Source organism: Lontra canadensis, unplaced genomic scaffold (assembly GCF_010015895.1).
Source record: "Lontra canadensis isolate GAN:19392208 unplaced genomic scaffold, GSC_riverotter_1.0 scaffold81, whole genome shotgun sequence".
In the NCBI taxonomy this organism is placed as follows: domain Eukaryota; kingdom Metazoa; phylum Chordata; class Mammalia; order Carnivora; family Mustelidae; genus Lontra; species Lontra canadensis.
The window spans coordinates 3,008,381-3,034,366 of NW_022631075.1; the positions used below are offsets into that span (position 1 = coordinate 3,008,381).

Consider the following 25,986-nt stretch of genomic DNA (forward strand, 5'->3'; position numbering starts at 1 on the left):
GGGGGGAAGGGGGTTGGGAGAAGGGGGGTGGGGTTATAGACATTGGGGAAGGTATGTGCTATGGTGAGTGCTGTGAAGTGTGTAAACCTGGCGATTCACAGACCTGTACCCCTGGGGATAAAAATATATTATATGTTTATAAAAAATAATAAAAAAATAAATTAAAAAAATTTATTCAATCATTGAAAATAGAGCTACGCTACTACCCAGCAATCACACTACTGGGTATATATCCTAAAGATACAAACGTGGTGCTCTGAAGGGGCACGTGCACCCAAATGTTTATAGCAGCAATGTCCACAATAGCCAAACTGTGGAAAGAACCTAGATGTCCATCAACAGATGAATGGATAAAGACGATGTGGTATTTATATATACAATGGAATACTATGCAGCCATCAAAAGAAATGAAATCTTGCCATTTGCAACGATGTGGATGGAACTAGAGGGTATCATGCTGAGCGAAATAAGTCAATCAGAGAAAGACAATTATCATATGATCTCCCTGATATGAGGAATTTGAGAGGCAGAGTGGGGGGTTTGGGGGGTAGGGAAGGAAAAAAATGAAACAAGATGGGATCAGGAGGGAGACAAACCATAAGAGACTCTTAATCTCACAAAACAAACTCAGGGTTGCTGGGGGCTGGGGGGTAGGGACAGGATGCTTGGGTTATGGACATTGGGGAGGGTATGTGTTGTGAAATGTGTAAGCCTGACGATTCACAGACCTGAGCCCCTGGGGCAAATAATACTTTATATGTTTATAAAAATAATCAATAAAAAATTTATTCAATCAAAGGCCTTCTCCCCCACCTATTAACACCAACATTTTAGGATTAAGCCTGGTAACTTATTCCAAACTTCTAAAGATATGAACAAATTCAAATGCAAAAATGAAACTAATACAAATATCTTCTTTTGTTTTGAGTTGATCCCATCACTTAATCAAGTGAAACTGCAGGTCTTTAAAAAAAAAATAGGACACATTGACCATACATAGCTCTTTCATCCCTCCACAGGCAAAGAGTACATTTTCAGTTAGCATGGGAGGAAAACACCTTGATACCTGTTCCTTTGTATGGCTTACACAGTGAATGTGCTGGGTAAGCCTTTGCAGGCACTGAGAGGTTGACTAAATCCTATGCATTAGAATAACTGCCTTGTAAACATTAATGATTTTTTTAGAATCATCATCATGCTTTATTAGGAAATTCACCCAGATTAAGAGCAACAAAAAATGTAGCAATTAGAAGGTTCATCACACAGCTGCATGATTACAGGAGCCTTGTCCTAGATTCTAACAGATGCTGTAACAAACAGTTTGATAAGGGCTGCAAGAACCACAGTTTACAACAGCAATGCAAAAGCTAATTATTGCTCCCATTGCCACAGGACCCTTATGTTTAAAATAATTTAAATTTCTGGGATTTCCTATAGAGAGACACCAAGCAAAATAAGTGCAGTGATAAAAAAAATAAATAAGGGTGCCTGGGTGGCTCAGTGGGTTAAGCCTCTGCTTTCAGCTCAGGTCATGATCTCAGGGTCCTGGGATCGAGGCCCACATCGGGCTCTCTGCTCAGCGGGGAGCCTGCTTTCTCCTCTCTCTCTCTATGCCTGCCTCTCTGCATACTTGTCATCTCTCTCTTCTGTTTCAAATAAATAAATAAAATCTTTTAAAAAAAAAATAAATAAATAAATAAATAAAATAAACTCAAGTTCTTTACTACCCTAACACTGAAAGGCAATGACAATTAACTGGTCCATGCCAAGGTCTGGACTTTGATAAGATGGAGTGTGGGAAAGAGTCCTTAGTCAGTTTGTTACCAACTACCCCATTGGCCCTTCCAGTCAAATGTCATGTCTGTTGGGGCAGCCTTCCCTCAGTCCAGATCTATCTCTGCCCAGAGGTTATAACAAAGTACCAAGTAAGGGGTTCCATTCAACAGGCCAGAACCAGGACTTGGGAGATTCGTGACAATTACTGTCAAGTCACTAGAGGTAGAGGTAAGGGGAAGAAAGAAGTAGCCAGTTACCACTAGTCTCTCTCCAACCTTTAAAAATAAATATAGCTACCAAAGAGCCTCCCAAATACACATGAGCCCCCCCAATGCCTTACTTGAGAAAAGAATAGCAGTTGACAAATATCTTCTGAAGTAATCCAGTGCCAGGCCAAAGACCCAAAAGTTGGCTGAGTTCTATCTCAAGATCACCATGTGACCTTGTACAGCCACCTCACCTTAGTGACTCCGGCCACAAAATATAAGAAGCCTTCCCTACCTGACAGGATGACAAGATGAATCAGACTATTTCTCTAAAGTATTCTAAGATCCTCAGAGAGGGCAAGTCTACACATATCAAGCATAAGAGTCATTGCACCTCATGTCTTAAGGAGGAGAAAATGAACAAGGAAAAGAACGTGTGGTCACTGAGTCTGAGAACTCAAAAAGGATCTAAGTTTCTTCTATAATCTGAGGTGCATCTAAGGAGAGGGAGACTGAAGTGAGGGAGTCACCTTAAATGTTTGGATCTGTGAGTCTTACTGGGGGGTAGCAGGTGCTTTGATTATGATTTTGTGGGCCAAAAAGGTCTTTCATAAACATGGGTATTGTATTAAAATTTCCATGGTTTAACTTCAGATGTTTTCATGCCTTTAGTTGCCCCAACAGTGGAAATTCTAGCTCTAGGTATAAGTGGATCATTATTGAGGACAGGGGCAGGAAGGGTGCCATCTCTTTCAAAGTTCAGTGTTGCCAGACAATGTGCCTGCCAGTCTTAAGAATGGGGACACAGAAGTAGGTGAACCAATGTGCAAATCAGAACCTTAAAACGATATTATCTAAAACACACACAAACACACACACACACACTCGCAGAGGTAAATAAGAGAGAAGAACCAAAATAGAGTGGGACCTCAGTAACACTGTGTCTTAGATTGAGAGATGAAGATCCAGGAACAATGAATCAGGGGACTAGACAGTCAAAGAAGATTGTATCAAAAGCTTCTTAATGACAATTTTTAAGTTCCTTCGCTGCTATGTCCTTAACAGCTCTGACAAGTCCTTTTCACTTCTCTTGACCTATTTCAAACTACTGCCTGTGCTTAACTCAAGAACCTCCTACTCAATAAATCTCTCCTCCTCTCCCTTCCCTGGCCAATATAAAATCAATTGTTGCTTGACAGACTGCTTTGTTGCAGTTTTCTCAAAGGCACAAAGGAGAGAAACACACCTTCTTTATACATGCATTAACTTAATTTCAGTTTCACCCACTCAAGCACAGCGCAATCCTTCAAACTCTGACCCAAACCATTTTGCTATTTGGTGTCCATGGCAACGACCACCAAGCCACTCAGAGAGAGTTGTAAGGAGTGACAGGAAAGTGCATCTCTCAACAGAGCTTTTAGTTTCTTTGCATTTGCTACACCAATAGCAGGTGGCAGCAGGTCCCTCCCAGAATCCTCAAGCATTTGCTTTCATAAGGGAGGGGGAATGTCATTCTCATCTCCTCCCCAGAACGTTTCTCACACCCAGACTGTTGAAGATAAAGTACTAATTGTGGAATATTGAAACTAAGTAGGAGGACAGTTTTTGCCTGAGAAAACTTCCCAGTGGTCTCCTTCCCCAGCTACTCTGTCCCCTGAAGCCTCCACCACAATACCCTGCTTGCTAAACTATAGCCAGTGACCGCGAACACTCAAAAGACAATACACATGAAATCCTACCCACTTTTCCCTCATGGTCCTTACCACTCAGTGACCCGAAACTCATTCTCTTAACTTAAGTCATGTCAATGCATGCATGGCAATCTTGCCATCAAACTATTTGTAAAGAAAAAGGGCTATGTTAATAATGATCCAGATACTGGAGGATCTATGAACCAAGAGAAAAATGTATGGTTTCTCCAAACATAGTGAAAGCTGTTCAATTTACAAACTGATTTCATGAGTTCCATATTATTTGCTTTGCTCAGAGTTTAGCTGAAAACTTGTCAGATGGCGATGAATTTCCCCTTACTCTCGTCCAGAGGATGACAGGGATGGTTCCATTTGCAATCTCATTTCAACAGAACCCAACATATCTAACAAAGGCTTTTTGTGTAAAAACTAGCTCAGACTTGATTCTTTATGGAAACTGAAAAGGACCCATTACTTAAGTGTCCTCTTCAAAGAATCTACATAAACAGGAATACTACTTGAAGTGAGGAAAGCAAGTGAATGGCTTTATCTTCTTAACTGCATGAAAAAAGGAAACAGGAGGCTCTATGCACAATCCCTTCCAGCGGATTTGCTGAAATGTAAGGAAATGGTTTCAAGCTCTCCTTGAGAGCAAGACAACATTCCTATTCACGCTGCCTATTTCTGTTGTCCTGGATAAGAACTAGTGAGAAGTTCAAAGAAAAAAATAAAAAGCAAGTAAAACACATGGTTCCAGCCATTAAGGAGCTCATGGTTTAGTAGGGAAGCAGTCGAGTAAACAGATGATAGTGGTCTAGTGTGATAAAGGGCACACAGATCCTCCTGGAATGCAGAAGAAACATATCTCCTTCAGCCTGACTTGGAGATCAGGGAGTCCTTCTCCCGATGATTTGTTGAACTGAGTTTTCAAGGACCCAATACTTCATGTGGTTTGGTGGAAGAAAGTGGAAGTTTCTATTTGCATAGGTGTGATAAACACCACTTACTACTTGTCAGAGTGAGTGCTAATAAACAGTGCCAATTAGGATATTAAGACCAGCTCAGATGTCATAAAACAGAATGGTAGAAACTTGATACCAAGAATATGGGCTGTATTGGCCAAAACATGACTCTACCTTTCATCACGACCTTTCAGTCCCCAAGAAATGGGATTTTTCCACCAAGAAATGTAATAACATGGTCTCCAAAATGAGAGGCTTCTACTTAGGGATTAAACCACACTATCATTTTACAGTGAAGATACCGACTGAGGTGAAAAAGCAAGGATTTAAACCCAGATCTGATTTTAGAGCCCATATTCCTCACGGCACACCACCCAAGATTATGCCAATACATGGGCCAAATAGAAATCTACAGATGGGTTCCCCTGAATAGACCACCAGCTTCCTCACCCCATCCCACTTCCCACCCAACTATCTGGAATTAGTGTGTAAGTTAAGATAGTCTGTTCATAGGAAAACATACTACCCGAGAAAGATAACATTTGAAGTTAAAGTCACTTCTCACCCTTCCTCCTTGTATTTCCAATTGTCTTTTTTCTCATCATCCACAAACATTGATTGAATACATGCCCACAGGCACTGTGCGGAATGATGAAACAAGTTTAAACTGAGGCCCTGCCCTCAAGGATCTAGAGTCTAATCAGGATGGCAGAACACATGCCTAAATCAATACATCATTAGTAGCCTGAGAAAGATGAGCTAGAAACCACCTAGGAATCCACAGGATGGAGTAATTACTAGCTAACCCAACTAGAGTCTAGGCTTCATGAGGGCAGGGTTTTTTGTGTTTTGTTCACTGCTGTAGTCCTAGCATCCAAAACAGTTTGGAACTTAGTAAGTGCTCAATAAAGATCTATTGCATTAAACAAATAGCTTCTTGACATTTTAGTAAAAAAGAAAAAAAAGGTTCTGACATTTATCACTTGGAGAATAATCACCACTCCTACACACTGCATATTATGTCTTTTATTCATGCTGCATGTGCTACTGGAACTCCCCAGGGAGATTTCTAGAAAGGGGGTTTCAGCCTATAACTTAAACCTTTGCAAAATCCTAGCAGAGTTTTGTCCTCTTCTGCTCCCTACCATGGATGAGTGTTTCCCAGTGATGAAGGGTAATGTGGATCCAGGGTTTTTTGTTCATTTATTTGTTCATTATGACTTCAAACTCTTTTCAGCAAAAGGCACGGCCCTTCAATAACAATGCAGTTCTGGGAGACACAACTCCATTACTTGCTTGGTTCATCTAACAAGGCAGAAAGCAGACTCTGATTTAAAACCAAGCCCCTTAAATGAGTTTTGTTTAGGCTTGAAGGATAAACAGTTGTGATTACTGTCAGTAGGCATAGGCTGTAAATCTGTCTTAGATGCTTATATTCCATTAAGAGGGACTCAAATGGGTAGTACAATACAATTCCCTTTAAAAAGTGGAATCAAGGCGGGGAAAGCAGCTTCTAAGGCAGTCGTTAGTGCAACCCAACGTGGTCAAATTCTTGGTCTTCCAAGGCTTTGTACTAGGTTAGGAATTTTGGTTTATATTATTTTTACCACTATACAAATTCTTATTAATTTGACTTCCAGGGCTGGGGAAGATATGGGCAATTAGAATGCATCAGAACACTGTAGGGAAACCCAAGCATTCATATAAAAAAACAAATGGGGATAATGCCATCCTGCTTTCACCATGACAGAAACTGACCTTATGGTACCACAGGGCTTTGCTAGCATGTAATTTCAAGTCTAAGATTTTAACGTGAATGGAAAAGGATCCAATTTCATAATCTGACTTCTTCTGAAACCCACAAAGCCAAAATCATTTTCAGTTCCATGGGTATACCTCCCAAGAAGTTAGAACATCACACACCACCACACAGATATGAGGCTGAACATACCACTCATTGTGACCCTTTCACCTTTCAAGAGGTGTCATTTAGAAGGTACCTGGTTTGTGACAGAGTCTCAAGGAAAAATAAAAAGAGGCCCATACATAGGGCCTTCTACTCTCAAATCAAAAATCTTTGATTCGGAAACTCTCCTGGGTTAAAGCAAGAATATGCCCCATAGAACTTTCCACATTTTTTCAAAGATTTTTTGCAATGTATCTCCTTTGAACTTCAGAGGTAGGTAGGGTGAATAGCATTTTCTCTATTACATAGAAGAGAAACAGACATAAGAAGGTTAAATAACTTGCCTGAGACCACATGGTTCAGATTTCTCAGTTTCTTTAGATCTTATTTGAAAAAGAGCTAGACCCATTTTACATACTGATTCTAGAAGGATGCATTTGGAAAAGCAGCAATATTCTCTTACACCACAGTACATATGCCCTGCCCCTGTCATCTAGACCCTGCGTTCAGAAGGTCTGGCTAATAACCTTTACTTTGGGCTTGGGCATTTCTCTTTCCCCCTTCCCCACTCTGTTTCCTGAAAGAACAATTAAGATCCATTTGGGACTAATTATAGCAATTCTTGAGTTTGAACTTGCAACCATTACCCAATTGAGGTCACTTATTTTAAATTAACTTGCCTGGTCAGGACATAGGTTTGGTATCTTCAGAGCCCAGTGCAGAGAGACACCAGCTTACTCAGACTTTTAATTAACTAGCTAAATAACCTGGACTGTGACAAACTGCCTCTCATTTGATGGACTCATTCATCTGCATGCAGACAAGGATCAAAATACATTATCAGAGCTTCAGGGACTGAGTCCTAGAAACCTCTTGCACAGTCTCTTATTCAAGGCTATGAGCCTATTCCCTTTGGTTTCCCCTAATTATTTTTTCTGTGCTTTTGTTCTGATTATCCAGCATTCATCACAAGTGCAGCTCATGATGAAACAATGACAACCCATGTTGTACGCCGAGAAGGAATCGAAAATTGGAGTTAGGATCATAGGAGCCAGGCCCAAAGCTTTGAGAAATAATTAGGGGAAACTAAAGGGAAATTCCCAGGATGGCCCACAACAAAGGAGAATTTCCAAAGATTCAGGCCATAACTGCTCCCCCCTTAGGTAATAATACATAATAACAGTAGGTCCTTAGTCTTTGTTGTATTAAGCTCATAGTGGGAGCTGATCATCCCACAGTCATAATACAGTTCTTATGATCACTAATCATTAGTAGAGCTGCAATCACCCAGTGACTGGGCTCTGGATTCAGACAGATCTGATTTTGACTCCAGGCTCCATCATTTTCTGCCTGTGAGGCCTCAGGAAAGTTACCCAGCTTCTCTGGGCTTCAGTTTCCTGACATGGAAGATGAAATTAATACTAGTACCTACTTTCAAGAGTTGTGGTGAGGACATAATTAGGTAAAGCATGTGAAAAATCAGTTTCCACCATGCCAGGTACATGGCAAATGCTCAATAAATGTGAGCTTATGTTTGTCTTCTGTTCTGTCCCACCACTAGGCCTTAGTCCAAGGCATCATCCCACAAGGGATCCTCTTCTCCCTTCTCTCTGCCAGCAACAGTCCCCTAACCCCGATCATTCAAAATCCAGTCTACAAGGTGTCTTCCTCTCCAAGAGAGAGCCTTCCCTGTGTCTGAACTTGTTCAATGCCCATCCCCTCAATACACTTTTCTCAATTTTATATTACTTTAAATGGCACCTTCTTCTACCACTTCCTAAGCAATCTGGACTTTTCTCCAAGGTGTATTTAAGCCTTCTGTGTTTGAAACATCTATTAAGCATCACCTTGGTGCCAAACACTGGGGCTCTGTGCTATGGGGTACATGAGATGAGTAAAGATATAGGGATGGGAGAGAGGGAAGCAATATTGGTTGAATCCCTTTAAATCTCACATGCTCTGCTAGAAACTTTAAATGCATTTCTTCAGTTAGGCCTCACAATAACCTTATGAGGTAGGTGCCATTATGATTCCTATTTTAGATGTGGAAACTGAGATTCAGAGAAGTAAAATGACTTACCCAAGGCTACTTGGCTAACAAAGAGGAAGAACTGGTGCCTTAGGTCAGTCTGACTCCAGGGTCCACTCCCACCACCATGATGCTCTCCTGCTTACCTCATGTTTTGTTTTGTTTTGTTTTTCCATCCGTTGCAATGATGCTTGACAAAGCAATATGTAAACTTTAGGATGCAGTATGTGTGACTTAAGGATCACGGCAGTTGTAACAGGTGCTGGGGATGTCCTACCCATGGCCCCTTGGCACTAGCCTTTGTTACCCACTCCGGCAGCTTCCTATTGTAAGCACGAGTTACTCTCCACTGGAAGCCTTTCTCCCAGGCTGAGAGTGAGACAAGTCAGAAGTTTTGGGCAGGAGGCACCTGGGTGGCTCAGTCAGTTAAGCATCTGCCTTTGGCTTGGGTCATGATCTTGGAGTCCTGGGATCAAACCCCATGTTGGACTCCCTGCTCAGGACAGAGTCTGCTTCTCTCTCTCTCTCCCTCTGCTCCTCCCCCAGCTCCTGCTTGCTCATTTACTCTCTCTCTCTCAAATAAGTAAGTAAAATTTTAAAAAAAGAAGCAGCAGCAGCCCTGGGAAGGAATTAATATTCCTGATGGAAGCTATCAGCCAACAGTGAATGGGGAGTGAAGGACAAAGACTCCAGTTTCCTAACCCTCACATACCACTCTCAGAGGTATTCAGAGCTATCCTGCTCAGGAATGCCCCTGGACTGGCTTCTTTCCCTTTGCTCTCTCATTTCCTCACTCCCCTACCAAAGCTTCCTGGAATCCCAACTACTGGCCCTCGAACCTTTGTCTCAAGAGTCCGCCTCTGGTGCAGTCCTGTCTAAAACAAGAATCTGGGGGCGCCTGGGTGGCTCAGTGAGTTAAGGCCTCTACCTTCAGCTCAGGTCATGATCCCGGGGTCCTGGGATCGAGCCCCGCATCGCTCTCTCTGCTCGGCAGGGAGCCTGCTTCCTCCTCTCTCTGCCTGCCTCTGCCTGCTTGTGATTTCTGTCTGTCAAATAAATAAATAAAATCTTAAAAAAAAAAGAATCTGTCAGAGATTCCTACTTTGGCTCCTGTCCCAGGAGTCTGAGTGAGTGTCTTCATGTTGCCCACCCCTGCCACCCTTCCCATGGAAGCTTTTGAAAGAAGCACCCTATAAACCCAGTGTCTCCCTTCTTATCCCCTTTCATGAGAATCCGATAATTGAAGATCTTGTTAGCTTTTCAAAGTGCATTTATTACCATATGGAAAGATAGTCCTAGACTTCAGTGTGCATCAGAATCAACTGAGTGTCAAAAGCAGACTACCTGGATCTGACCTAGACTTTCTGAATCAGACTCTCCAGAGAGGTGCCCAGGTGCCTGCATTTTCATACATTCTCTGGGTTATCCCCCACAACACACACTTTGAGAAATACTGTCTTAAGACCTTCCTATAGCCTGGATCTCCAAAGAATGTGAATGATGTTCCTCGTGTTCTCTCTGTCCCTAAGCCTTCTGTGGAATCAAATGCGAAAGCCTGGAATTGTTCTGCCTCCTTGCTCCTGAAATGCAGCGTGGATAAAGCCAAGGACCCGTTGTTTCTCTTAGTGTGGGGCAGCCCGAGACTCCCGGGCAAATGTCTACCATGCAGAGGAGAGATCTGTCTTACAGACTCTACCAAATTTCTGCTCTCACCTTTCTCCCTGTCCACTGCCAACCCCCATTCTCTCCTGTGCTACAACACTGTGATGACTACACACGCTCAGTTCAGTAATGACCTGTGTGTGCTGCTTTGTCTCTGGGCAGAACACTGCCCCACCTCCAGCTCCCCACACACATCTTCTCAACCGTGATTTCTGTGTAGTTTGGATTCCTGGTCCTAATCAACATTGGGGGCAAGAGAGGAGAGGGCGGTGGAGGATGACAGTGTGGGTTACTTTGTTGTTGGTTTACCCCCTCCCCAATTCCTGTCATTTATTTACCCTCCATTCAAATGCCTGAACCCTGCATGCAAACTTCAGCTCCTTCCTTGAACCTCCAACCCCGTGCTGTCCTGACCAGTGGCTCCAATACCCTTCTGCACCAAATTCTGATGCCTCTCCATCTCCCTTACCCCACAGCAGCAGGAAACCACTTTGGTACATTTTGAGAATAAGGGACATGAAATCAGGGAAGCCTTCATGGAAGAGGCTGCATATGAGCAGGCCTTGAAGGACAGATGTGATTTCTGTGGAAAAGGATGGTGGGAGGGAGCATTACAATAGGAATAAGGAAGGGAAAACACAACAAATATGGGATAAGCATCAGGCACTATGTTAAGAATAATGTGTATTAAGGAGGGCACGTGATGTGATCAACACTGGGTATTATAAGCAACTAAAGAATCATTGAGAACACTACATCAAAAACTAATGATGTACTATATATTGGCTAACTGTACATTATTTCATTTATTCCTTGATGCAACTCTATGAAGTAGGTACTAATGACAGACCTATTTAAGATGAATATACTGAAACACAGTTTAAGTTAATTGCTCAAAGCTACACAGCTATGAAAGGGCAAAGTAAGGAGTCTAAACCAGGCAGTCTACCCTGCGCTCTTGACCACCCAACTCAACTTCCTATCAACTATTATGTTCTCTGTTTTACAGATGGAAAACTGAGTCTGAGAGGTTAAGTAACTCACCCATTGTTACACAGCTTGTAACTGGCAAAGCTGGAACACATTGCCCTTAGCAGATCCCATTGTATTTACCGCATAACCACTAAGACCCTTTCTAACTTAACTTTTTCAACCAATCATTTCAATCACAATTTCTTCTGGAGCCAACCCTGGCTGCCATCACAACAAATGCCTATATTGGCCTAAATAAAAATCTTTCTTCTAGTGTGTAAGCACTGTAAAACAGTGAGGCTCTTCTGAAATCAAGAGAAATAGCCCTCTGAAAGACATCACTCTTTGTTTTCAAAATTGCATCCTCTTTAAGTTACCTGTTTGTCAGATTCCCACTTATAAAAACCACAGGAAAAAATTGTTTAGGTATTTAGTTTGGAGACAAAGCACTTTCTATCTCAAGTGGGTTATGAGTTAATCATGCTCTCCTTGGTTGTACCTTGTACATTTTTCTGTCCTCATACTTCTCCCGCTGGGTTGTAATTGTCTGTTAATTTGTCAGTCTTTCTTCCTCTGGTAACTGGCAAAGCTGGAACACATTGCCCTTAGCTTGGGACCAGGTTTTGGTGACCTCTGTCTCCCCAGCATCTGGCCCCATGATTGGCACAGAGCAGGCACTCAACAAATGTCCATTAGAAGAAGAGATGAATGAAATGTGGTTAAGTGAGGTAACTCTTCCATCCACTAGGGACATCAATCCATATTCCTTTTGAGTCCAGTGGTATGTGGGTGTGCTATGCAGGTAAACTGGCTCTCAAGGGGGAAAAGCCCTGATTTATCATGTTGGCTGATGTCTATACTGTAAATACTCCTACCATGGCTGATTTCAAGTTACTAATGGCTTAAAAACTGGCTCACAAAATTCCCTTCAGGAGCCCCCTGTTTTGGGCTGAACCTCTGTAATTCTTCCTGGAGTGCTTGAACTATTATCAAGTCAGTGGGATCAGAAAGGTAGATAAGCTGTCAGAGTGGGGAAGATAATGCCAAATTCAAACAGCAACTGTGAAAGACCAAAGAAAACCAAACATTTGAGAATTAGGAGAATTCTATGTTTGGCCTGCCATGAACGAAGTCTCTATCATTTGTCATCCATTGCCAAATAGAGAGATACTTCAATGACATGGATCTTAGAAGAGGGAGAAATCTGCCACTCTCCTAAAAAACAAAGGCCCCCAAAATATACTGGGTTTCTGAGATCTATTTCCTTTTATTTGAAAATATAAATTTGTTCACTTGCTTCCTTCAACAATCAGAAAATCTCACAGATTGGGGTATCAAATGCTAGAAGCATTGAACAAACAGAAGCTTTATTCACAGAAGCATAATTAGGGAGTTCTAAGGAGAACATCTCATTCTCCATGTTCCCATACCAAGTGTTCCTTCCTCTCTCCTCCCAACATGGAGGCTCCATCATTCTGGACTGAACCTGAGCTTCTAATACTCTACCCAGCCAGCCATAGCTCAATTTTGCACACTGTATGGAGCTAATGGGTAAATGGCAGGATCTGAATCCAGAACCATCTGGCTCTTTCTAGTACATCACCTTTAATAAATACCAATTTTTTTCCCAGGCTTTAAGGGTGATTCAGATCACATCTATAAAGAAAACATAAACACTATAAGATGTCATTTCAGGTGTACTACTAGAGTTGTTGATGCTGATAAATACCTAAAGATTGGGAAATGTGACTTGTGGGGGAATGAAGGAAGTCCTGCATTATTCCACATATCCCCAGGTGGTTATAGTTGGAAACAACACATATTTGAGTGACTATTCAGCTGTATTCCAGATGTTGTCATTCCTTTTTCTTTTTTAATCCAAATAATGAAAAAAATTTTTACAAGGAATGTGTCCCTGGCACTCTCAAGCCTTCTATTACCACTTATATAATTCTCCAAGTGCATCTTAGGAATCCAGGATTATAGTGCTTTGGGCCCAAATGATTTTGGAAAATCTACAAAGAAAAAGGGTACCTTTTGATATTTAGAATAAAGTTATAAATATTAAAACCAAAGTTGTAAGTATGAACATAAGTGACAGTAAATTTCATAAAAGAATACATGAAGAATGCTGGTATTTAATAGGTATTGTTTAGGGACATCTGGGTGGTTTAGCCCGTTAAGCATCTGACTCCTTGTTTCAACTCAGGTCACCATCTCAAGATTGTGAGATAGAGCCCCACGTTGGGTTCACTCTCAGCATGGAGTCTGCTTGAGATTGTCTCTCCCTCTCCCTATGCCCCTACCCCTTCAAATAAACAAATAAATATGTTTTTAAAAAGTGAAAAATAAAAATGTACTGTAAAATAAATTATCACTAATTTAGGGGGATAGTGAAAACAAGTTCAGAGAGACTACAAAAGTCATACATATGGGTATGTTGAAGAGAAACTAACATCCTTTTTGCTCTATTATTCTAGGCTGAATACTAATTAAAATTACCCTACCTCACCTACCTGTAAAAAACATCTAGAATATTTCCAAATATAAATAGGGTACTGTGAAAGATCTTCCAGATGAAGTACTCCAAGAAAAGGCACAGTGTTTGGAAACACATCATTTTACAGGAAGTCCCGGTGGAAAGGTCCCAATGTTTTAAGTATTCGTTATTGGCTCAAAGGTGCTGGACTTCCTGGGGAAGGCAGTACATGTAAATTGCCTTAGCAGATGTTTTGCAGAGTTTCCAGATTTGTCATTTGTACCCAGTTCCAGGTATTATTTGTTACCTCCAAAACACTGTCCATCATTTTGCTCCCTTACAAAACTCATGAACCTTTGAAAGTAGGTAGGGATACTCAAGATTTGAACAACAAGGCAAATTAACCTTATTTTATCAGGACAGGGAGACACAATCTATATTCTCTTTGCTAAAGACGTGACAGCTTTAAGGCATTATTTCCCACCATCCCTTGCAGTATACCACAGGATTTTCAGTGACATCTGGATGAATATATTTTATTTCTATACAGTTGCATTTATTTTCTTGTATGTAGTTTCATGGATATTATTGTTTTAGACATGGCTAAATTTAAGAAAAGGAGTAGCTATAAAGATAAATATGAAGTAAATAATAGTACTGCAGTATGTGGATAGGACACAAATAGAAGTCTTTGAGGGAATGAAATTTGAGATATACTGTTTCTGGGTTTATACAGAGAGGTATCCCTCCCAAGGTCAACATGCACTGAAATGATCCCTTATCCACAGGAGTGAGAATAATCTGTTGCTCCTTTAACTTACTTGTGGCCATGTATTGCCTATCATTTGTACGTTCTCTTTGCCTCTCCTGCTGTTTAGCATTAAATCTTCTGTATGTTCTATTCAGTCATAGTGAATGCACTATTAAAGTCTGGTAAGTGAAACTTCCCAAAGACGTGTTCTTTGGTGAAATCTTTGTCCTCTAATCCTCACATCCTGGCGTTTTATTTGATGCCTAATTCAATTGCCTTCTCTCTGCATAAGCTTCTCCTCTAGACAGCATAAGTGCTGATGAGATTTTTCGGTTATACTCCAATTTTCCTTCTTTATGAAAAGCTTCAGCCCATCTTTCTCCATTGACACCACCCCCACCCCCACCCCCACTGCCATTGGGCTGACTTTGGGATGGGTGATTGGCTCTTCTCTGCCTCACTAATCCAGCACACTTATTCAAGTCAAATGACTGCAATATGAAGCACTCACTGTCTTTCAGTTAAAGGAGAGCATGTGTGTGCAGATTGAGATTATTACAAAATAATTCTAACAGAATTGACTTCTGATATATGTTTACTAAGACTAAAGCAATTTAGTAGCTTGAGGTTTTCATTCAAGAAAATGAATGCCTTTTATCATATCTGATGGAAGATTTCTTCTGGGAAATGTGGCATATTCTGAGGCTGATTTTTGTAGCATACCACTATTTAACTCCCAACACAGCTGAAATTAGATAGGTTGCCATAGGACAACATATCTTTTTATAACTATAAAAAAAAAGAAAGCAGAAATGGAAGAGGGTACTGAAAAATGTTTTCCCTTTAAACACAAGGAATGTGGGTTTTTCCTTAAAGAGAAAATACCTATACAATAGGCAAAGCAGGCAAATTAAAACTGGGAACCTCCCTCATTTCTCTCCCTAACCCCCCAGACTTCTCTGGGTACCTAAATCGAAGAGAAGCAGATTAAGGTGAGCGGCAAGGCATGTTCTGTACTCAAAGCAAGATCAATCTTTATACATAGATCCTTTTTTGGCACCAATGTAGAAAATCCAAACATGGAGATACTTAGGTCTGCAAATAACCTAATCTGCATACCAGATGGATCTCAGGGGGAAAAAAAATCATAGATACTTTTCCACATACACATATTTTTTCTTTAATGCAAGCATAGAAAAACAGATGCTTTTGCTCCCAAAGGGTCTGTGGGCCTCTCTCAAGTAGTCTTATGGAGCAATTTAATTTCAAATTTCTAAAATTATGAAAATGTCTAGATTGAGCATTAGATTGAAAAAGAAAAGGCCTCTTACATAGAAAACCAACTGAACATTCTCTGGATTATTTTTAACTATTCAGTGAAACCCAGCCTCCAATGTCACAGATAAGCGGATGGGGGAGTCAATAAGGGAACATTTCCCCCAAATGGGTAGCCATGATTCATCGGTTGTTTTAACAAATAATGCTTGGCTATATGCTCAACTCAGTGAGTTAGTATGGAAGAGCTGTTTTCATCTGCAAACAAAACTGTTGTTTAAGTTTCAATGAATAGGGATCGTGGCATTTTGTTCTTTCAGATCCTATTTGTGAGGCTAAAAAAAAATTTCCTTAAAACAATGAATTTTATCTACATTTGACACATCTCTCCTTTTTACATTTATCATATCCGCCATCATATCTCTCCATCCATCATCTCCAACATATCTTACAAAGGCACCGTGAATATGGTATAAGGATTTTGAAATTTGGTATTTCCTCCTTAAATTTCACAGTAGACTGTTAAGACAGCTTTTCTACTTGAAGTTCTGAAACTAATTCAGAAAGAGCTATTATAATTACTGTAAAAGCAAAGTTGAATATTCTCTTGGTTACCAGAGTCATTAAATAGCTCAGGGTACAATTTATGCCTTGTTCATCTACAGCAGATGGCAAGAATCAAGATTGAGGACTAACTGCACAAGAATCACTCCCATTAACTAGTTCTTTTGTGCATTGTATCACACACGGCCCTCCCACCCCACCCTCCCTCCCACAAGCCCTGCACCAAAAATGCAAAACAGGGAAAGACCCAGAGCGTTTAAAACAGGACACTTTTTGCGGCGAGGCCTCACTTAGCTCACATTGGTAGGATCACCGCTGCCTCACGGCAGTAAGATTTCAAGGTATCACAGTATCAGAGTGCACTCTGTTAAATATCAGGACTGGGAACATTTCTGTTGGAACCCTACCACAAAGGTATCATGTGGTTTGTTTTTTTGTTTTGTTTTTTTTTTTTTCAGCAGAAATTACCAACACAATCAACCAGACCCTGATGACTCAGGCATTGACAACAGCATCCATGATGATACTGTGCAGGAGTACGATGTTGTTTCTATCTCCTTTAAGTCAGCCTGTCACTTCCTTTGCTGCTAACGTTCCTCTTTCTAATATTACGCCCTCCCTCTATACACACCCTTCCTAATTTGCAGCTTTTCTTTGACTGTGAAGTGCAAAACCAAGATTGGTAAGAACTCTATGCTAAGTAAGAGTTAAGAAGGCGCTGGAAGTAAGGATGAGGAAATAATTAGGGCCTTGGAGGCAGCAGCTCTGTGACACCTAAAGATTCCTATCTTTAGATAATTTTCCCGTCCCTTCCAGTTTAAGCTAAGTTTCATGAGGTGATAATATGAGACAGCTACCATCAGATAAATGAGTTTCTTCTGAACAAACTACCTGGGCAGGGACGGAAGCAGATATTCCAATAGCTTCAAGTGTTTCCAAACCTGAAACACAATGTCTTAAGGAGTGACCCCCCACCCAGGGTTATTTAACCTCTTGTGATTACATGAGGCACATCCCACCCCAAGTGTAGATGTTTTTCACTTTGATCTTGACAACAGTGAGGAGACAGGAAGGACCAGGTTCATCATCCCAGATTACAGATAAGGAATTGGAGGCCAGAGTACATTGAGTGATTTGCCCATAAACAAGCAGTGAGTACATGACAAGGTTGGGCTCCTGGGTTCTCATTCAGGACTTTTCTCCCAACACTGATGTTTCTTTTCCCCCAACACAGAGGGGAGCACCTCCCCTCTGCTCCAAAAGACACTAAGTCCTTCCTCTGGTGAGAAAGACCCCATTTCTTTTGGGCTTACTGCTTTATTTCTCTAAGTTCTGCCAGACACCCTCAGGAATCTCACTCATCTTTCTGGCAGAACTCAAAACCCTCTGCTTTTATTATGTTGAAGGTTGTCAGTGAATTAAAAATGCAACAAATGTATGGTCCCAACTTGCCATCCAGAGTTAACAAATGTCACCAGTAAGGAGGTTTCTCACAGCGGACACTGAAGAATACATCCCAGCAGATACCTAATAGCTCATTTTGTGTCGTGGCAGCGTGAGAAATCACTTGCTCAAGACATTCATTAACCTTTCATTTCCTCCATAAATAATCGGTCAGAAATGTGGCTCATATTTTAAATTAATCGAAAACAGCTCTCTCGCTCTCTCTCTCTCTCTGCCCATGAATGACTGGAAAGCTTCCAATGCCAGCATGATAAGGATATTTAAATATGTGGTTCCACACCTCTGAGCCAGTTTAAACCTTATCTTCTCCAGGAAACCTCTATCCATTCCAGAAGACCTTAGATACCTCTTTTTCTTCTTCTCCAAGAACCTAGAAAAATTTTTAGTGTTTGACATTTAGTGCATATTAACAAACCATGTAATGTACTGCCAAGAATATGGGTTCTAGAGGCAGACAGATTCAGGTTCTAATTCCAGCTTTACTACTTCTGAGCTGTGTGGCCTCAGGCATATTACTTAAACTCTCTTTAGGGGCCTGGCCCAGTCATTAAGCATCTGCCTTCGGCTAGGGTCATGATCCCAGGATCCTGGGATGGAGTCCCACATCAGGCTCTCTGCTCATCGGAAAGCCTGCTTCCCCCTCTCCCTCTCCCACTCCCCCTGCTTGTGTTGCTGCTCTTGCTGTCTCTTTCTCTGTCAAATAAATAAATAAAATCTTAAAAAAAAACTCTCTCTAGCTGAGATTCCTCTTTAGAAAATGAAACTAATGATACTTAATCTGTTAAATTGTTCTAGGGATTAAATACATATAAAGCACCTAGCATACTGTCTACCATATACTAGGCACTCAATTAAGGGCAATTGTTTTTACTGCTATTCCAGCCTTTTATATATAGTTCCGGTTTGATACATAAGCAATTTTGCTATCTTGTCAAGTTGTTTTTATTTTATATTTTTTTAATATTTTATTTATTTATTTAAAGAGAGAGAGAGAGTGGGGAAGGGCAGAAGGAGAGAGAGAATCTCAAGTGGACTCCCCACTGAGCAAGGAGCCCAACACAGGGCTCAATCCCCACATCCCCAAGATCATGACCAGAGCCAAAATCAAGAGTCAGATGCTCAACTGACTGAACCCAGGAACCCCCTCAAGTTGTTTTTAAACCCTTTGATAGCTGTGTCCATGGTGGAACTTGTCAGGAAGCTTAAGCTTAAGGGCACCTTACTTGCATGGGTTCTTTCCAACGCCTTACTATTCATGCTTTTGTTTCACTTTTCTTAAAGAGGGCTCCTAAAGTGGTATTAGCATCAGACCTGGAACAAAACCGGGTTCCACTTCCAGTTGTCTTTACCCTCTATGCAATCCCCCTCTTGGTTCCCACTCCCTGCATTCAGTACTGTACTTTGTACATAATCAGTACTTAACAAAGTGACATTTTATAAAATCCTCAATTAACTGGAATTTGCCCTACTTAGCTATCTGGAAATAAGCTTATGTGAGGTATTTAGTCAAAAACTTGCAACTGGCAACTTTCAATTCACTTACATATTTTGAAAAAACAAAGTGCAATTTGTAAACTGTAGGGTTTAGAATTAATACAGTGTTATTCATGAAAATTACCATAAGAATGATGACCCCAAGGCAGGGTTTCTCCACCTGGAGTGTTACTGACATTTTTTACCAGACAATTATTTGTTGTGGACTGTAGGATGTTTAGCAGCATCCCTGGCCTCTACTCACTAGATACTAGTTACCTTTCCAGATGTGACAACCAAATATGCTTACAGGCGGTTCCAAATGTCCCCTAGGGGACAACCCCCTCCCCGCTGCCCTGCAGCCTTGCATCCAGCACCAAAAGCTGTACAGATGGTCACAAATCTTTCCTATTAAGGGAGGAAAATGAAGGTAAGCATTTTAGAAAAGTTTAAAAGCAATCCCGATTAATCTGAAAATCCCATTAACTCCATTCCCAGAGTGTTCTATTCCCTAAGCATTCCAGATAACAACAAAAAATGTACTGCACATTCTATTTTCTAATTTGTATTCCACATTCAGCCCATTTTCCATCTCAGCAGCTGTGTACAGAATCCAGTTCATGGGTGGGGGGATCATCAGCTTCATTGCTTCTGCCATCTATCTTAAGTGACAATGATGCTACTGACCTGGAAGTTTAGAGAGATTTTCCTCCCTTGTTTTTGACACTTTTCACTTTGATGTTACCAATTCTTCCTGTATTTTCTGCCTGAAATTGAAATGTGCAAAAATACTCTGGTCCTGTTAACTGTGATTTTACTATACACAAAAGACCTAATAATTTATTGATTATCTAAAAGCAATTAGTGGGCGCCTGGGTGGCTCAGTGGGTTAAGCCTCTGCCTTCTGCTCAGGTCATGATCCCAGGATCCTGGGATCGAGCCCCGCATCAGGCTCTCTGCTTAGCGGGGAGCCTGCTTCCCCCCCTCTCTCTGCCTGCTGCTCTGCCTACTTGTGATCTCTGTCTGTCAAATAAATAAATAAAATCTTTAAAAAATAAAAAATTTTTTAAAAAGTAATTCGCTCTAGCCCATCGATTGATTGTTGTACTTCCCATTGACTAGGCAATTGAAAATGCCCTTTTTAAATAAGCAATATTTCTTATTTCTTCTTTTGCAGGTTGTGATCCTGGGAAAACATTCAAGAGGTTATCACTACATGCTTGCTAACCTGGTAAGAACAAGCAGAGTTTTTGCTTCCCAGGGCAATATATTCTATTTAGTTTGTGTCATCCGTAATCATCCAAAAAAAGAAATACACAAAGAACCTAATGTGTTCTTTAGATGCTTGGCGAAATGAGTCAATAAATGCCAAAACCTGAATACAATAGCCTTGTTTTCAATTATGCTCTCTGTTTTAGCTGTGAGCTTCTATTCTCTCATTTAAAACATAGTAATTTGAGATGATTTTTCACCAGTTCTTCTTAAGATATTATTTGAATTTGAAATGTAAGCCATTTGATCCAGGTTTTAAATATAACACAAGGGACAGGGGACACAGGAAACTGATTCTTTCCCCCTTTTACCCAAGTAGATGTACACATCAGTACTGGGTTTGTCTTTCCAGAAGCAGACCACTACCAAATCTCTTCAAATCAGATGCCAGAAGTAGGTTGGAACATAGAACATCAAGGGACCCTGTCAAAGTGACAGCTACCTCTATACTTATAATAAAACACAACTTCAATCTTTTCCTTCATATTTCCCATGTCTTTAAAACCCATGACTTCTAGAAGCTAGTATTGCATTTAGGTTAGTTTATAGTTCTTTCTCCAAAAAGATAATTGTTTTAAGAATTAACTAAATGGTTTCTAAATCAGGAATATCTGTTTAGCAGAGGTTTTGAATAATACTATGTCCCCAAAAGGAAAGAGGAATGTTAAATTATCACTGTGATACTAAAAATCTATTACATTATTACATAACATGAGTTCTAACCCTGATCTTGTTTCATTAGCACAACAAAAAGATAATCATTATGGAGCTCTTACACCAAAAGAATAGCAACAAAGGTGAAAGATTATTATAATTATATTCTTAGATTTCTTAAAGAAAAATCTTATTTGTTTTAATGATTAAAATTTTTTAATGAGAAAGGAAATGTTACTTAAACCTCTTTTAGGAAGTGTGTTTTCCAACACTTTATGAGATGATGATTAAAGCTATTGCTTTGAAATGTAGTGTGCCTCTTCTCCAATAAATTGCTCAAAGTGGAGCACTTCAGACCAGTTGGGGGATAAATGTATTGACTCTTGTAGGAGGAGAAATCTTGATTCTTCATTTACTTCTAAATACATTCAATTTGGTTTTTTAAGGCAACCAATAAGTAAAGGATGTTTGCTGACTCATTGGAAGTTAGACCAGGGCTAACTTGGTCTAGCTTGGCAGGAAACATGGATGTCACAGCAAGGCAGCTGAGGGCAGTTACTGATGGGTTTTTACCATTATTTTCTGATCAATAAATATTTTGTTCTCTTTCCTTCCTTCCTTCCTTCCTTTTCCTTCTCCTTCTCTTTTGCCTTATACATCCCAGGGTTCACCCGTCACTGACAGTATATGAGATGACTTTACATAGTGCACACATAAACTTTTTTTATTATGATGGTAATGTATCATTTATTGTGTGTTAGAAAAATATAAAATGAGCACATCAAAATCCAAATTTCATGGGTATTATTAGTTCATACAGGGCTAACATAGAGATTTAACAACAAATGAATCCATTTTGTAATGTGTCAAATGTGTTGCGTAAGCAATAGCATGGGAGATAAACATATGGCAAGGTCTGGTTTTTGTGTATGTGGTTATGGTGGCATGTGGGTGACTGAAGTTTGGGAAAGAGCATTGAATGAAGGATCAGAAAGTTTGAGTTGTCATATGGACTTTGCTACTTACTAACTAGCTATGGGACCTTGCATAAGTCACTTCAGTTTCCTTACTATAAACCTCAGATGGGAGTGGGGGAGTTAACTGATGTAATGGTTGGGCCCTTTGGAAGCAGTTGCTAAGATATAATTAGAAGTCCAAGACATTTGCTGGGAATGATATCCGTAAAAAATAAAAGAGAAAGGGTCATAAGTGGGAAGGGAGAGCTTAAGACAACAATTCAGATCTGATATCAGCCAAAGAGAGGGAAAGGAAGTTTGAGGAGAACTTCTGATGGTGGGATAGTTCTAAGAAAGACTTGGCCAGCACAACCGAGAATTCCTGTGCAGACCCCATGCTACCCTGAAACCCCGAACCACCTTGCTCAGTCATTGGCTGGCAGCTGCTCAGGAAACACATACCTCCTTCCTGAAAGCTGAGGCAGATCCTGAAACTGAAGGCTATCAGCTCACTCAAATCCTCGAGGCAGGTTCCATCTTAAAGGGAGATCCGAGCCATGTGCATCAATGACTGGATGATACATGGAGACTTTTGCCATTCTAGAATTCTAACTGGGCCTCCTTATTCCTACCAATAATCCTGTAGATGAGTTTTGGTTTCAACTTGAAACCCAGACCTGGCAGAAATGAAAGCATGTAGAGCAATAGAACTGCAAGAGAGAATCACTAGGACGAGGTTGTGGAAAAGAATCATTTACTGAATGCCCAACCAGGACTCAGAATCATGAGACAGTGGGAGGAAGCCTACTACAAGAGCAAGTCAAGTCTTGTCCTTCAGAAAGAATGTAATTCATGACATAATGTCAGTCTGCCTAATGAAAACGTGAAATCATTCACCATGTTTGAGTGGCCAGTCCTTTTCCTCTAGTGACTTTCTTTTCATTTGAACTCAGCCATATGTTTCTGTAAGTCCCTGTACTCTATATCAAATTGAATGCAGGCAATAGAGATAGGAACTGTTGCTAATCTCTGATAAAAATGAAACAGATTATCCCATCATGGTTTCCAGGTTTTTTATAGCAGATAAAAATACCCCAAACACTTCTACCAAAGACACACACACACACACAGACACACACACTCACACACACCAAAACTATTTAGAATTTCCTTAGATGGTCAAAAAAGGGTAAGTGGAGCTAAGATGTTTCCTTTCAAAATGAGCCAGCTGGATGACAGCTGAGGACAGATACACAAGGGAACAAAGTCTAATCTGAGTCTTGGTATAAGCAATAGCACAGAAGCCGCCCCACACCTTCTTCTACAAATGCAAAGTCAAAGACAGTCATGGCACTTCCCTAAGATTTTTGGAATCACCTGCACCAGAGTGCCTTGTGCACCCCTTGCCAAGGATCTCCATCTATCTGGCAAAGACTTCTATGTGCTTTAACATAGACATTCTCTGGTAGCAATCCAAACATGGGAAGACTCAGATAGCCCTTGGATGCTTCAACACAGGACTCTCACAGGTCAGATTGTATATTTCACAGTGGACAACAAGCTGCAGAAAGTTCTACCTTACTGAAGTCTCTGGAAGAAACAAAAGATTCCATCAGAAGTACAGGCCAGAGATGTGGTCTGGGGAAGACACAGGCCAGAGGTGAACATCCCAATGATGAGAGAGTGAACAAGTCTCCAACAAATTCCGTATCAGTTGGTGGTGTCATTTTTTTCAGGGTGGTTCCATAATTGTTGTGTTCTCTTCCAGGACTCTAAGGTAGTAATGTTTTGCCACTCTGGTACCAGAGGTAACCAGCATGTATACACTCTGTCAGTCAGACAACCTCTCTCTCTTTCAAGGCAAGGTCCTGGATCAGGATCCTTTACATTACATCCCCAGGCATGTTGTTTATTGTGATTTAATTTTTTTATATATGTCAGTAATGATAGCTCAGTCATTGTGTGCACAACCCTAGACTAACAACCCTAGGAATGATGAAAATAAGCACTAGACCCGGAGCTAAGAGCAGGTTTCTTAATCCATAAAATGGAGAGTTACACCAAATTATTATTTCCCCAAGTGTACTACTTGTACACAAGATGATTTTAGGGAGTACACAGCAAAATTTCTTAAACTTATTAGTTTGGAATTTATATTAAATGAATATTGCTGAGATAACTATCCTCTCAATTCTGTGATTTTACAGATACCATTCTTGCGAATGAGGGTAAAATAGATATTTAGGTTAAAAAACTTAGACCATGTAAAGAAAAGTATTAGGTAAATTATGGCTCAGATGATCCACCTATATGGCAGAAAACTATAAAGGTGGCATATTAATGACTAAAACTCCATTATGAGAATGACTAACACTCCAAGGTCACTTCCAGCTCTACATTTCTTCCCTCATGGAGGGTCAGTTTAGACCAGAGAAGACCAGGAATGAGAATATAGGCATAGCAGTTAGGCAGAAGCTGAGGATATAAATGGGGGTACAAAACCAGAAGACTGTTGTCCTTAGGGATATAAAGTCATAAGGCAGGCTTAAAATCATTTCAGGTAGGCAGAAGCCAAGAAGGGTATGAGTACCCTTATCTAAGTTCTAAACATAGCTGAGGATCTGAAGGATCAATCAAAACCACCCTGGGGTCAACACAAAATGAATTAGATCTGGGTTAAGATGATCCAACTACAGATGTTCAGCACCCAGCCCTGAAAATGGGACCAAAAAAAAAAAAAAAAAAAAGCAAGCATTTGAGGTGCCCAGGGGAGAACATGAGCTATACTGGACTCATTCAGTGCTATACCAGTTAACCAGTATCTTAGAAGACCCAACAATTTCCCTGCCTAGGTCAAGACCAATCCCAGAGTGGGTGATTTTTGTTGACCCTACAAGTGGAAGTTAGGTCATGTCAGCTGCCGTTGGTAGAGGCCACATGAACAGACAGTAAAGGAGGACATTGTGTTAGGGGAGCTAACATTTCTTAGACTCTTCTCTGCCGTCAGCTGTTTTCTTTATATTTCTTACTAAAATTATTCAGAACTCCCATGAGGAGAGACTTCTTACCTAGTCACCTTCCTAAGCTTTTTAGAGATCAGCAAAATGGGCTCAGAAAAATACATGACTGTCCAAAGTCTCAAAGCTAATACATTGCCAAGCTAGGCCTCCAATGCAGGTTGAGCAGACTCTTGACAGAGCACCTTGCTCTTCCCCTTTGACCCACTTAAGCATCTCAGTGAGACAAAAGGCCAGCCGCATAGTGGGTTGAGCCTCTGCCTCTGTCATGATCTCAGGGTCCTGGGATGGAGCCTCACATCCGGCTCTCTGCTCAGCAGGGAGCCTGCTTCCCCTTCTCTCTCTGCCTGCCACTCTGCCTACTTGTGATCTCTCTCTGCCAAATAAATAAATAAAATCTTTTAAAAAAAGGCCAGCCCCACAAAGGTCACATAAGAACATATGCAAAGACAAAAATACATTGAGTGAAACATATATATTTCATTATGTATAAACTATACATTTATGAGAGTAAAAGTGTTCAGAGAGAAAAAGTCTTAAAAAACAAGGAGAGCCTTGTGAATCAGTGTTTGAAACCTGTCCAAGAGACAATCTGAAATGCATCTTAACAAGCACTAATTATATCTGTCCATCACTCTCTTCTTTTCTACCACATTCCCTCTTCTCTCTCTCTCTCTCTCTCTGTCTCTCTTTCACCTCTCTCCTGCTCTCTCATTTCCCCTCTTGCTCTTGCTTCCTCTTTTCTTCCCACCCTATCTGCCCCATTCATAGTATTAGCATGCCAGGAAATAAAGGAGGGGGGCACTAGCTTATATCTAATTTAATATAATATCTAATATAACTAGCTTATATCTAATTAATTCAAATTTTCACTAAA

At 40.6% G+C, this 25,986-nt stretch overlaps 1 protein-coding gene across 6 annotated transcripts in view; it reads left to right on the forward strand.

Moving 5' to 3' along the window:
- The window catches only part of GRIA3 (glutamate ionotropic receptor AMPA type subunit 3), a 284,929-nt gene that overhangs the window by 148,297 nt on the left and 110,646 nt on the right, over window positions 1-25,986 (forward strand). For all 6 annotated transcript variants that reach the window (XR_004385556.1, XM_032882315.1, XM_032882313.1 and 3 more), the window contains one exon: window positions 20,388-20,441. Coding sequence is in view for 5 of the 6 variants with exons in the window: in XM_032882315.1 (XP_032738206.1) it covers window positions 20,388-20,441 (54 nt within the window). In the remaining variant the exon portion in view is untranslated. The remainder of the gene's footprint in view (window positions 1-20,387; window positions 20,442-25,986) is intronic.